This window comes from Ambystoma mexicanum, chromosome 13 (assembly GCF_040938575.1).
Source record: "Ambystoma mexicanum isolate Mex_15411 chromosome 13, UKY_AmexF1_1, whole genome shotgun sequence".
NCBI classification, from domain to species: Eukaryota; Metazoa; Chordata; class Amphibia; order Caudata; family Ambystomatidae; genus Ambystoma; species Ambystoma mexicanum.
Window position 1 is genome coordinate 813,671,715 of NC_090938.1, and position 15,481 is coordinate 813,687,195.

At 48.4% G+C, this 15,481-nt stretch overlaps 1 protein-coding gene across 2 annotated transcripts in view; it reads left to right on the forward strand.

Moving 5' to 3' along the window:
- Positions 1 to 15,481, forward strand: part of LOC138522053 (patr class I histocompatibility antigen, A-2 alpha chain-like) — a 269,113-nt gene that overhangs the window by 167,097 nt on the left and 86,535 nt on the right. For both annotated transcript variants that reach the window (XR_011283225.1, XM_069635284.1), the window contains exon 4: positions 7,029 to 7,298. Coding sequence is in view for 1 of the 2 variants with exons in the window: in XM_069635284.1 (XP_069491385.1) it covers positions 7,029 to 7,298 (270 nt within the window). In the remaining variant the exon portion in view is untranslated. The remainder of the gene's footprint in view (positions 1 to 7,028; positions 7,299 to 15,481) is intronic.

Sequence of the window (15,481 nt, forward strand, 5' to 3'; positions counted from 1 at the left end):
GATACAAGTAACTATGATTATTCTGAGGAAGGTCTTTGAAACAAGGTATCCTTTAAGAAGACCCTATATGATGTATCCTTGAAGAGATGATGACTTAAGAGAAACAATCCCAAAGGAATATGAAAATAAGATAGAAGAGGCTGGTGATGTCATGAAAGATGGGAGTGACGCACTGAGTAGAATGAGCAGAGAAGAGAATGTATAGGCGATATAGAATCTGATGGCAAAATAAAGAATCGAGAAGACTTGAAGATTGCACGTGTGAAGAACACTGCAGAAAACTAGTCATTTTACAATTGTACAGATGCTGCAAAGCAAGTATTCATAGGGCTGGCTATACGTAGTATATAGACTGCAGGCGGTGCCGTCAATATGTATGTATATAGAATTCTGGACATTCGAGATCACAATTTTAGTAAACAAGTCTCCATGAAGGAAGATGGATTCAGAGCTATGCGTGCGTTGCAGCAAAGGATAAGCTCGATTACGAAGCAAGACCAAAAAGGCTGTCTGGCTTGGTGTCAAGGCTGGCAGCAGCCAAGAACTGGTTATCAGCCCGTGAAGAACAGTATACGTGAGAAGCCGAGGCTTCCCTTGTTAAAGTTGCAAAGCGAGAACATCATGAGTGCCAAGCTTTTCATTTAAGACAATTAAATGCTATAATAACAGGCCGATTCACGGTCTCTGATCACGTGAGCTGAGGATGAAAATAGATGACGAGCATGGTGCAGCAGACTGAAGATAGCGAGTGCTCACGCTCACTTATATTCCCAGAGGCGAGAAGCTACTACAAGGCTAAGTTCAAAGACAATCTTGATGGCCGACGACATGAGTGATGAGAGATGATGGGCTAATTGGGTGGGGAGGTGCGGTCAAGCTCACCCACCAGCACCTGGGGTACCAGTTTACGTGCTGCTAGCGAATTGAATGCTCCAGAAGGGCACAAGCATGCCAACCAATTGTAGAAGGCTTTATAATGAAGAGCCTTATAGTTTGAGAACCAATCCTGTGTTGTGTTTCTAATTACTGTCGATGAGTGGCCCACCTGTCTATAGAAACCTAATCACGATCCTATCCATCCCATATAGAAAGTATACTTAGATATTCCCATTGAGCCAACCACAATCCCACGTAAGTTTTCTTAATTTGCCATGTAGTATGATGGATTTTTAGTATATAAATGTGATTTTCTATGAAATGCACTGAGATTATGCTGTGCAACGTCCGTTGTACTCCCTGTTTTAAACAATTGCAAATGAAACAGTTATTTGCCAACTTCCTGAGTCAGTCTTATTGTTTAGTGTGAGACATTCTCCATCCCATCCATAGTATGATGTGTTACCTTGATTAAAAGGGCCTCTAAGGTTCATTATCCTGAATGGATCACCTGCCATTTCCCTTAGTGAGTCCTCATCACAGGCCTCATTGAGTGTAGCGTTCTCTCCGGGGTTATCCTGAATGGATCACCTGCCATTTCCCTTAGTAAGTTCTCATCACAGGCCTCGCCAGCATTCTCTCCAGGGTTATTGTGCAGGGTCAGAAATGTGAGGACCACCACGTTGTGAGGGTTCTCAATAAATGCCATTTTATTAGAATATAAGGTTGGATGAACGTCTCGCTATCCCGAGTCTGACAAGGATTTCCCTGCCTAGAATAAACTGAAGGAAACCCTCTAACAAAGGATATCTGTCCCTCGCACTTAAACATGCAACAAATAAACAAGGAAATACACGGCCGTTCAAAACAGTAATGATTGAGTTCATAAAGTAACCACAGTCTTTCTTCACAGCCTGGGCGGACTCCCTTCCCCAAGGTTTATACGTGATTCTGCTTCACAGTTCAAGGAAAGAACACAAGGAAATCCAAGTTTGCAGCAAAGTTCCAATGTAGTCTGATGCGACATTAACTTGTCAACAGAAAATTCCAACACACAGATCACAAGAGTCCTCTTCTTTGCACAGATGTTTAGTTCCTCAACAGCAGCAATGTGTATATAGGTCGCGATGATTTGCCACTTTAGCAACTCCAGGAAATAGAACTTCTCCACTACAGCCTTGCTTGGCTCTTCCTCCAATACTCCTAGCACAAGCAATGTCTCTGGCAGGACCTCCTTATAGCACTTTGCCACCTTTCACTTGCCTGCTTCCATGCCAGGCCTACGATCCTAGCACAAGCAATGTCTCTGGCAAGTCCTCCTTATAGCACTTTACCACCTTTCACTTGCCTGCTTCCATGCCAGGCCTGCGATCCTAGCACAAACAATGTCTCTGGCAAGTCCTCCTTATAGCACTTTGCCACCTTTCACTTGCCTGCTTCCATGCCAGGCCTACGATACTAGCACAAACAATGTCTCTATCAGGGCCTCCTTATAGCACTTTGCCACCTTTCACTTGCCTGCTTCCATGCCAGGCCTACGATCCTAGCACAAGCGATGTCTCTGGCAGGACCTCCTTATAGCACTTTACCACCTTTCACTTGGCTGCTTCCATGCCGGGCCTACGATACTAGCACAAACGATGTCTCTGGCAGGTCCTCCTTATAGCACTTTGCCACCTTTCACTTGGCTGCTTCCATGCCGGGCCTACGATACTAGCACAAACAATGTCTCTATCAGGGCCTCCTTATAGCACTTTGCCACCTTTCACTTGCCTGATTCCATGCCAGGCCTACGATCCTAGCACAAACGATGTCTCTCTCAGGGCCTTCTTATAGCACTTTGCCACCTTTCACTTGGCCTGCTTCCATGCCAGGCCTACGATCCTAGCACAAACAATGTCTCTATCAGGGCCTCCTTATAGCACTTTGCCACCTTTCACTTGCCTGCTTCCATGCCAGGCCTACGATCCTAGCACAAACAATGTCTCTATCAGGGCCTCCTTATAGCACTTTGCCACCTTTCACTTGCCTGCTTCCATGCCAGGCCTACGATACTAGCACAAACAATGTCTCTGGCAGGACCTCCTTATAGTACTTTGCCACCTTTCATTTGGCCTGCTTCCATGCCAGGCCTACGATCCTAGCACAAACGATGTCTCTGGCAGGTCCTCCTTATAGCACTTTGCCACCTTTCACTTGCCTGCTTCCATGCCGGGCCTACGATCCTAGCACAAGCAATGTCTCTGGCAGGACCGCCTTATAGCACTTTACCACCTTTCACTTGCCTGATTCCATGCCAGGCCTACGATCCTAGCACAAACGATGTCTCTGGCAGGTCCTCCTTATAGCACTTTGCCACCTTTCACTTGGCATGCTTCCATGCCAGGCCTACGATACTAGCACAAGCAATGTCTCTATCAGGGCCTCCTTATAGCACTTTGCCACCTTTCACTTGCCTGCTTACATGCCAGGCCTACGATCCTAGCACAAACAATCTCTCTGGCAGGTCCTCCTTATAGCACTTTGCCACCTTTCACTTGCCTGCTTCCATGCCAGGCCTACGATCCTAGCACAAGCAATGTCTCTGGCAGGACCTCCTTATAGCACTTTGCCACCTTTCACTTGGCCTGCTTCCATGCCAGGCCTACGATCCTAGCACAAACAATGTCTCTATCAGGGCCTCCTTATAGCACTTTGCCACCTTTCACTTGCCTGCTTCCATGCCAGGCCTACGATCCTAGCACAAACAATGTCTCTATCAGGGCTTCCTTATAGCACTTTGCCACCTTTCACTTGCCTGCTTCCATGCCAGGCCTACGATACTAGCACAAACAATGTCTCTGGCAGGACCTCCTTATAGTACTTTGCCACCTTTCATTTGGCCTGCTTCCATGCCAGGCCTACGATCCTAGCACAAGCACTGTCTCTGACAGGACCGCCTTATAGCACTTTGCCACCTTTCACTTGGCCTGCTTCCATGCCAGGCCTGCGATCTTCAGAGGCGTGCCATTCGGGTATGCTCCCTTGAAGAAGTGACAGCCGCATCGCAGCATTCAGCAGATGCCAGTGTTAATACTTTCAACACCTTTTTAGGGAAGACAAGACTCGCATTGATGCTCTTCAACACTTTTCTGCAAATGCTGTTCCTTTCCTTCTGGACTCTTGCCCCCAGAAGGGCAGCCTTTTTGCCACTCTTGTTTCCTCACTTTACAAACAAACAAAGACTGGCAGGAGGGCCTTTTAAGCCTCCCAGTCCGCTCAGGTGTGGGTCATCTACAATAATGAACTGACCACCCCTGCAACACTGTGCCTCTTCAGCCCTCTTGCTCTTCCCAGTACCCCGGGAATTCTGGGACTTGAAGTCCCTAAGGGAACAATCATTATTTCTTGTGTTGTACTGCTTTCAAACCTCAATGTGTTACTTATAGCATTCTCTAAAGGAACTTTACAAGAATTAGTCATTAACCCTGATTGTACAGAAGATGGCAATTATTTTACGCTGTTTTCCCATTTTCCTTTCACTGCCTCTTTGAGTAAAAGGGAGTTTCTTCGCTTTATGTGTCTCCTGAACATTAGAAAAATGTTGATTTCTCTCCAAGTCCAGGGGTGCATGAGTGGGTTCCCCCTATTTGTAGGAACATCTCGTCGGCCATTGCAGACTTTGTCATTGCTAAATCCTCCCCCTAGAGCAGTGGTCTTCAAACTTCAGGCCCCCCCTGAGCAAGATGTGGGCAGGCCAGTCCCCCCGCAAAAATGCCTGATGGACAGTATGTGCAAATGGCTATGAATTATTGCGTGCTGTCCCAGCACCCTTCTCCCAGTATAGACCCTGGGCTCCCCCACCTGCTCCCATCACAGTCGCTGGGCTCCCTCATCCCACTCCTACGCAGTCCCTGGGCTCTCCCCACCCTATGACAGACCCTGGGCTCTCCCCACCCTGCTCCCACCTCTATAGCATGGCTCCCGCCCATCTTGCACCCACCACAGTCCCTGGGCTCCCCCACCTGCTCCCATCACAGTCGCTGGGCTCCCTCATCCCACTCCTACGCAGACCCTGGGCTCTCCCCACCCTATGACAGACCCTGGGCTCTCCCCACCCTATGACAGACCCTGGGCTCCCCCACCTGCTCCCATCACAGTCGCTGGGCTCCCCCCACCCTGTTCCCAACACAGTCTGAGGGCCAGTGGCGGCTGGTCAATCTTTCAAGTGGAAGGGCATAAATATTTCCCCCAAAAATGCCATAGCGACCGAGCGTGCGAGGGAACCCAAACCATTCAAGTGGGGTTTAGGGGGTATGCCCCCGTGAATTTTAAAAAAATAATGGGTTAAAATCTTGCATTGTAGAGAATACTTTAAAAAAAAAATGGGTAAAAAGCCAAACGGTTTGCAATTGGTGCTGGGGGGCCCAGGGGGCAGGCATGACATTTTTTACTAGACATCTATGATAGATATCCAGTAAAAAAATACCATCCTTGTCCCCTGGGCTCCACAACGCTTCGGAAGGAGAGCTGATTTTGGCAGGTGGGTAGGGGGATTGTGCAACAAAGGCATTTTTAAAATGCCTTTGTTGTACAACCCTCTTTCCCCCCTCAACCCCCACTCACCAAAATCAGCTCAACGGACCAAAACGAACTCAAACACACACACACACACACATTCACACAGCAATCACTCTATCATTCACACGAGCACCCATCACCATACACTCACTCATAACACAAGCATACATGCATCCATACACATATTTAAATAAAAAATAAATGAACATAAACATACCTTCTGCAGGGGCCTGCGTGTGGGTGCTGAAGCGTCCTGCTCCAGGCTGCTCTGTAAGTATGTGCGAGGAGGCGCAGAAGCTCCCCCTCGCACATACAGACATGCAGTGCCCCAGCCAGCATTTCCAATGAGCTATGCAAGGCTGGCGCAGCAAAATGCCCCCAGCCTTGCATGGCTCAGTGAGCATGTGCGGCTGGGGAACTGAACTGAGCTGTCAAAGGGAAACTGTTTCCCTTCGACAGTTCAGCCAGCCCAGGAGCACTTCCTCAGCTGGAAAAAGCAGCAGAGGAAGTGCTCAGTGTTTCACTTGGCTGGCTCCTCGATAATGGGTGAGGGGGCCACTGGGTGGATGCCCTCGCGCCCATTATGGATGAGCCACCAGGCTCGGACTGGCCTATAGGGCAATAACGCAATTCATGTACCAAAAATGCAAAGTGCTAGTGTGGGCCAGTCAAAATGGGCCACCTTTTTGGCCAATGTGGGCCAGTTTGATGAGTTGCGTCACTATACAGCTAGTAATTTTGACCATTGGTGCTGAATAAATATTCTTTAAATATCACAATTTGCTTCATTACGTTTTATCAAAAAACACCCCCTTGGATACTATTCAAACAGTCTGTGACTAAAGGAATGAATTTCAATTCTATCTGTGGGCCACTTTTTCATTGGTGCCTGAGACAGTTTCATGCTCCACTCCGAACATGTGAGCCGCCCCTGCCCATTTCCTCCAATCTAAAAAAAAAAATGAAAATGTTTTTCTTTATTAACATGTCATGCGGGTGCTCGCGCCCCCCTGCGGTGACTCGCCCCACAGTTTGAAGACCTTTGTCATAGAGGAAGATGAATACCATGTCTCATCCCATTAAATCCTCTCACACCCCGGGCCCCTTCTCCTCCCAGGTGATCCTCCCGCAGAACGCCACCCCCAAGGTCAGGATCAGGAAGCGTCTGCCTTTCCCTCGCCACCTGCAAGGAGACTTTAGGCAGGGAGTTAGTGAGTGTTCCGTAGGATTCATCACAATATCCTTACCTTAGACCCCATGCTGTACACATGTGTGATGCTCACCAGAAACCTGCAGTGCTTTAGATGCCCCCACACCTTTTTTCACCTAGTTTGGCATTTCCTTGTTGAGCACCTCTCCTGGCGAAAAGTAGGAGTTGCACAGAGACTGAACTCCTGCTGGGTACGGCTGCCAGTTAGGTGAGGGACCTGCACTGCCTTCCAAGACGGAATAGCCTCCTGCAATGAGAATCTCAGCCACAGACCAGCTCTGCTCATTTTCAGAAAGTACTGCTCCTCCTCCTCACAATTTCAAATGTGGTTGCCCTTGTGGTGCAAATGGTGTGTAATTGGGATTGTTGTGTTTTCTTCCAGTCCCCCCTGGAACAATGGTTTCCAGAAGGAAGTCTGGCGACCGCAGCCTCCTGACCTGCTACGCATATGGGTTCTACCCCCGAGAAATCGAGGTGAAATGGGTCAGGAATGGCGTTGAGATGCCCTTGGAGTGGAGTCAACTCCTTCCCAATCCTGACGGAACCTATCAGATCAAGGCGACGGTGGAAGTTCAGGAGGGAGATAAAGAGAACATCTACAAATGTCAAGTGGAGCACAGCAGCCTGCCTGAGATTGTGACAGTGGTGTACGGTAAGTGCATGTCACTGTGCAGATCAGCAGGTGCATGTATACTAGGTGGGGGTGCTGCAGCCTCCTGGGGTTTGTGACAGTGGTGTATGGTAAGTACATGTCACTGTGCAGATCAGGGGGTGCAAGTATACTAGGCGGGGATGCTGCAGCCCCCTGGGGATTGTGACAGTAGTGTATGGTAAGTACATGTCACTGTGCAGATCAGGGGGTGCATGTATACTAGGTGGGGGTACTGCAGCCTCCTGGGGTTTGTGACAGTGGTGTACGGTAAGTGCATGTCACTGCAGATCAGGGGGTGCATGTATACTAGGTGGAGGTACTGCAGCCTCCTGGGGATTGGCAGTGGTGTATGGTAAGTACATGTCACTGGGCAGATTGGGGGGATGTATACTAGGTGGGGTTAGTGCAGCCCCTGGGGATTGTGACAGCGGTGTATGGTAGGTACATGTCACTGCAGATCGGGGGGTGCATTGTTAGGCAGAATCACATGCAGTACCCTTTGGGAACACTACACACAATTAAGACTACAAGTGTAAGTACAATTTCACCTTTGGTACAAGCCTGTACTACACAGTAATGTGGTAGCAGTGGCTGAGCAGCCAGACTTATCTCAAGAGTAAAGTGAGCAGTATCAACAGTTACACAAAGGACCGCAATTACTATGGTTCAAACAAACACTGACTCAAGGTTTCTTGGTAAAAGAATATACATTTATTTACACAATCATTTGGAAAACATTCCACTCATAAGAGCAGCTCAATATCACAATCTAATATACGACAATAAACAACCAATCAGTTTCTGAACAAGTTCAGCTCTGCTGAAGTGGGAGCAAAATGGCACTTCAGTTACTTTAAAAAGGGGTAAAAAGACAAGGTTAAGAAGAATTAAAGCACAAATACATTCAGAGCTAGGGCAAATAGTTTCAGTTCACTATAACCAGCAATTCAATTCAATAGGTCTGGGCCAAAGTCAATGGTTCAGAGTCTTGTATAGGATAGCACAGTTCTGGTAGTAAACGGTTAAGTCTTTGCCACAGTTTTTAGAAGTAGTTGGTCAGACGAAAAGTTATATGTCGGTTTAGGGAAGGACAAGCCTTCAAAGTTGGGAATTCACAAACTTTCACTGCGGCCGAACAGAGTTCTTGACCGCATTTGCACAGTACCTTTTAAATGGAGAAGAGCTGTAGCTGAGGCAGTTGTTCCTGGCAGTTCCTGCAGATCTCGCTGTTCCTGAGCTTCAGTCGTGGGGTCAAGAAGGAGGACGTCGGGAGGTTCCTGCACTGCCCAGGGAAGAAGCCACAAGCTTGGCTAAATATCGGTTTAAGGTGTGAGTGCCTTAAAGACCACAAACTGGTATCCTTCTCACTGGCTACCCGGTTTTCAACAGCACTCTGAAGAAAATTCAACCAGTAAAGAGACAGTGTCCAGATGACTTGGGAGTTGGTTGTTCCCACCAAACTCAATGGAAGAAGTTAACCTTGAAGGGCTTCTCTGTCGATGGAGTTTCAGGCAATTCCGACCTGCAGCAGGGCTTCACCGGTGGACCAGGAGTTGCAGCAGTCGTCTTCCTTCAGCTCATCTTCGGTTCTTTCGTTCCAGTGGTCGACTCTGCTGTCCAAGTCCCTGAGACCTGCTTTTAAACAGTTTTACCCCATTCATTCCAGTCTAGCTGTCACTCACCCAGCAGGGTGGCTGTCCTTGCCAGACAGCCAGCTGGGTAATCACTCCAGAGTGCATTCAGGTCTCCTAGGAGACTAAGCACAGGGAGTTTTGGGCACCTCCCTCACATCCTGTCCACCCCAGACACTCAGGCGCCAGAGGAGGGCTTCAGCACTGAAGCCCACCAAAGGCCAATGGACAAAGGGACTAAACCTGGTTTGGCACGTAGAGTTAAACACTTAAAGGACCTTTCCAAAAAGAAACGGAGAAAATAGTTGACCGGAGTCTGTTTTTACAGATCGGTCTTGCGTGCCATATTGAAAAACATGGCTACCCCGATTTTTAGCTACCGGTGATTGCGGTCGGGAAAAATCATGGTAATTTGTTCTAAATCACTGCCACCAGCCATTTCCAGAGGGAAGGGGTAACATTTGACTGTTACATAAGTGTTTAGACTCAGGGGATGCTAGGCAACCCCTCCAGCACTCGATAGGAAGATAGTGTGTGCTGGGTCAGTAAATTTAAAAAGACTAGTAAAGTCAATTTAACTTTACATGCTCTTGGAGACAGTAGTCAGTCCCAGAGAAGGCATTTAAACCTTGGGAAGTCTGAAAGACATCCCTGTGCCACCGCACTGAAGGTGCTGTGTGACACACAAGAAAAAGATGATGCCTATGGAGTTGTTTTAAAACTCCATAACCAAAGAATACAAAAGTAAAACACACATCAAAATACATAAAAGAGTGGGGAAAAAAGGCTCACACTCTTTCCGGGTTAAAATTAAAATCCTAGAAATCCAGCAAAGTTGCTGGGGGTCTGAAAAGGTAAGGAAATTAGCACATTCTTGAGAATTCTCCCTAATATGCATCTATACTAGGTGGGGGGTAATGCAGCCTCCTGGGGATTGTGACAATGGTGTATGGTAAGTACATGTCACTCTGCAGATCGGGGGGTGCATGTATACTAGGTGGGGGTACTGCAGCCTCCAGGGGATTGTGACAGTGGTGTATGGTAAGTACATGTCACTCTGCAGATCGGGGGGTGCATGTATACTAGGTGGGGGTACTGCAGCCTCCAGGGGATTGTGACAGTGGTGTATGGTAAGTACATGTCACTGCAGATTAGGGGGTACATGTATACTAGGTGGGGGTACTGCAGCCTCCAGGGGATTGTGACAGTGGTGTATGGTAAGTACATGTCACTGCAGATTAGGGGGTGCATGTATACTAGGTGGGGGGTAATGCAGCCTCCAGGGGATTGTGACAGTGGTGTATGGTAAGTACATGTCACTGCAGATCAGGGGGTACATGTATACTAGGTGGGGGTGCTGCAGCCTCCTGGGGATTGTGACAGTGGTGTATGGTAAGTACATGTCACTGCAGATTAGGGGGTGCATGTATACTAGGTGGGGGGTAATGCAGCCTCCAGGGGATTGTGACAGTGGTGTATGGTAAGTACATGTCACTGCAGATCAGGGGGTACATGTATGCTAGGTGGGGGGTAATGCAGCCTCCAGGGGATTGTGACAGTGGTGTATGGTAAGTACATGTCACTGCAGATCAGGGGGTACATGTATGCTAGGTGGGGGTACAACAACAGGGCTGTGTCTCATGAGCAAAAAACAATACAATATATTTTTAGCAAATGTGTATCGGATAAACCGCTCATCTACTGGGGAACTCGGGGAACAAAAAAAAGGAGGAAGGAGAGGGTCACATTAAATCTCAACAAATTCATGTATTATTCTTTATGAAACGTGAAAAGCATTGTTAAAAAGAAATTCTCCAGACAAAATAACGCATGTGCAAATGCGGGCAAAGTGCTAAAAAGGGGGATTAATTGGCACCCTGCCTGTGTAAACTTTATTTTTGTGCAAAATACATGTGCAAAACCTTCTTCGCAGACAACGCATACGATTATTGTACAGTTATTATACATGTGCATAGGTGCAGTAAACATCACAATACCAAGGGTGTCACATGTCACTCAGGGTGGTGTGACAGATCTGGGAAACCCTTGACACAGAAGTAGGTTTCAAAGTGTTTAATAACTGGACAGGGGGGGTGTGGGCAGGGACATTGATTCACCAAAATGCCAGGGGTACGGAAGTGGCATCACACACCCGATATCACAGGAAGTGATGTCCTCTATAACCCTGGTGACATCACCAGAAGTGGCATCACACACCCGATATCACAGGAACTGATGTCCTCTATAACCCTAGTGACATCACTGGAAGTGCCATCACGCACCCGATGTCACAGGAAGTGATGTGCTCTATTACCCTGGTGACATCACCGGAAGGGCCATCATACACCCGATACCACAGGAAGTGATGCCCTCTATAACCCTGGTGACATCACTGGAAGTGCCATCACGCACCCGATATCACAGGAAGTGATGTCCTTTAGAACCCTGGTGACATCACCGGAAGTGGCATCACACACCTGATATCACAGGAAGTGATGTCCTCTATAACCCTGGTGACATCACCGGAAGTGGCATCACACACCCGATATCACAGGAACTGATGTCCTCTATAACCCTAATGACATCACCGGATGTGGCATCACACCCCCGATATCACAGCAAGTGGCATCACACACCCGATATCACAGGAAGTATCACAGGAACTGATGTCCTCTATAACCCTAGTGACATCACCGGAAGTGCCATCACGCATCCGATGTCACAGGAAGTGATGTGCTCTATAACCCTGATGACATCACGGGAAGTGCCATCACGCACACAATATCACAGGAAGTGATGTGCTCTATTACCCTGGTGACATCACCGGAAGGGCCATCACACACCCGATATCACAGGAAGTGATGTCCTCTATAACCCTGGTGACATCACCGGAAGTGCCATCACGCACCCGATATCACAGGAAGTGATGTCCTTTAGAACCCTGGTGACATCACCGGAAGTGGAATCACACACCCGATATCACAGGAAGTGATGTCCTCTATAACCCTGGTGACATCACCGGAAGTGGCATCACACACCCGATATCACAGGAACTGATGTCCTCTATAACCCTAATGACATCACCGGAAGTGGCATCACACCCCTGATATCACAGGAAGTGGCATCACACACCCGATATCACAGGAAGTTATGTCCTCTATAACCCTGGTGACATCACCAGAAGTGCCATCACGCACCCGATATCACAGGAAGTGATTTCCCCTATAACCCTGGTGACATCACCGGAAGTGCCATCACACACTCGATATCACAGGAAGTGATCTCCTCTATAACCTTGGTGACATCACCGGAAGTGCCATCACGCACCCGATATCACAGGAAGTGATGTTCTCTATAACCCTGGTGACATCACCGGAAGTGCCATCACGCACCCGATATCACAGGAAGTGATGTCCTTTAGAACCCTGGTGACATCACCGGAAGTGGAATCACACACCCGATATCACAGGAAGTGATGTCCTCTATAACCCTGGTGACATCACCGGAAGTGGAATCACACACCCGATATCACAGGAACTGATGTCCTCTATAACCCTAATGACATCACCGGAAGTGGCATCACACCCCCGATATCACAGGAAGTGGCATCACACACCCGATATCACAGGAACTGATGTCCTCTATAACCCTAGTGACATCACTGGAAGTGCCATCACGCACCCGATGTCACAGGAAGTGATGTGCTCTATTACCCTGGTGACATCACCGGAAGGGCCATCATACACCCGATACCACAGGAAGTGATGCCCTCTATAACCCTGGTGACATCACTGGAAGTGCCATCACGCACCCAATATCACAGGAAGTGATGTCCTTTAGAACCCTGGTGACATCACCGGAAGTGGCATCACACACCTGATATCACAGGAAGTGATGTCCTCTATAACCCTGGTGACATCACCGGAAGTGGCATCACACACCCGATATCACAGGAACTGATGTCCTCTATAACCCTAATGACATCACCGGATGTGGCATCACACCCCCGATATCACAGCAAGTGGCATCACACACCCGATATCACAGGAAGTATCACAGGAACTGATGTCCTCTATAACCCTAGTGACATCACCGGAAGTGCCATCACGCATCCGATGTCACAGGAAGTGATGTGCTCTATAACCCTGATGACATCACGGGAAGTGCCATCACGCACACAATATCACAGGAAGTGATGTGCTCTATTACCCTGGTGACATCACCGGAAGGGCCATCACACACCCGATATCACAGGAAGTGATGTCCTCTATAACCCTGGTGACATCACCGGAAGTGCCATCACGCACCCGATATCACAGGAAGTGATGTCCTTTAGAACCCTGGTGACATCACCGGAAGTGGAATCACACACCCGATATCACAGGAAGTGATGTCCTCTATAACCCTGGTGACATCACCGGAAGTGGCATCACACACCCGATATCACAGGAACTGATGTCCTCTATAACCCTAATGACATCACCGGAAGTGGCATCACACCCCCGATATCACAGGAAGTGGCATCACACACCCGATATCACAGGAAGTTATGTCCTCTATAACCCTGGTGACATCACCAGAAGTGCCATCACGCACCCGATATCACAGGAAGTGATTTCCCCTATAACCCTGGTGACATCACCGGAAGTGCCATCACACACTCGATATCACAGGAAGTGATCTCCTCTATAACCTTGGTGACATCACCGGAAGTGCCATCACGCACCCGATATCACAGGAAGTGATGTTCTCTATAACCCTGGTGACATCACCGGAAGTGCCATCACGCACCCGATATCACAGGAAGTGATGTCCTTTAGAACCCTGGTGACATCACCGGAAGTGGAATCACACACCCGATATCACAGGAAGTGATGTCCTCTATAACCCTGGTGACATCACCGGAAGTGGAATCACACACCCGATATCACAGGAACTGATGTCCTCTATAACCCTAATGACATCACCGGAAGTGGCATCACACCCCCGATATCACAGGAAGTGGCATCACACACCCGATATCACAGGAAGTTATGTCCTCTATAACCCTGGTGACATCACCGGAAGTGCCATCACGCACCCGATATCACAGGAAGTGGTTTCCCCTATAACCCTGGTGACATCACCGGAAGTGCCATCACACACTCGATATCACAGGAAGTGATCTCCTCTATAACCTTGGTGACATCACCGGAAGTGCCATCACGCACCTGATATCACAGGACGTGATGTCCTTTAGAACCCTGGTGACATCACCGGAAGTGGCATCACACACCTGATATCACAGGAAGTGATGTCCTCTATAACCCTGGTGACATCACCGGAAGTGGCATCACACACCCGATATCACAGGAACTGATGTCCTCTATAACCCTAATGACATCACCGGATGTGGCATCACACCCCCGATATCACAGCAAGTGGCATCACACACCCGATATCACAGGAAGTATCACAGGAACTGATGTCCTCTATAACCCTAGTGACATCACCGGAAGTGCCATCACACACCCGATGTCATAGGAAGTGATGTGCTCTATAACCCTGATGACATCACGGGAAGTGCCATCACGCACACAATATCACAGGAAGTGATATGCTCTATTACCCTGGTGACATCACCGGAAGGGCCATCACACACCCGATATCACAGGAAGTGATGTCCTCTATAACCCTGGTGACATCACCGGAAGTGCCATCATGCACCCGATATCACAGGAAGTGATGTTCTCTATAACCCTGGTGACATCACCGGAAGTGCCATCACGCACCCTATATCACAGGAAGTGATGTTCTTTAGAACCCTGGTGACATCACCGGAAGTGGAATCACACACCCGATATCACAGGAAGTGATGTCCTCTATAACCCTGGTGACATCACCGGAAGTGGAATCACACACCCGATATCACAGGAACTGATGTCCTCTATAACCCTAATGACATCACCGGAAGTGGCATCACACAACCGATATCACAGGAAGTGGCATCACACAACCGATATCACAGGAAGTTATGTCCTCTATAACCCTGGTGACATCACCGGAAGTGCCATCACGCACCCGATATCACAGGAAGTGGTTTCCCCTATAACCCTGGTGACATCACCGGAAGTGCCATCACACACTCGATATCACAGGAAGTGATCTCCTCTATAACCTTGGTGACATCACCGGAAGTGCCATCACGCACCCGATATCACAGGACATGATGTCCTTTAGAACCCTGGTGACATCACCGGAAGTGGCATCACACACCTGATATCACAGGAAGTGATGTCCTCTATAACCTTGGTGACATCACCGGAAGTGGCATCACACACCCGATATCACAGGAACTGATGTCCTCTATAACCCTAATGACATCACCGGATGTGGCATCACACCCCCGATATCACAGCATCACACACCCGATATCACAGGAAGTATCACAGGAACTGATGTCCTCTATAACCCTAGTGACATCCCTGGAAGTGCCATCACGCACCCGATGTCACAGGAAGTGATGTGCTCTATAACCCTGATGACATCACGGGAAGTGCCATCACGCACACA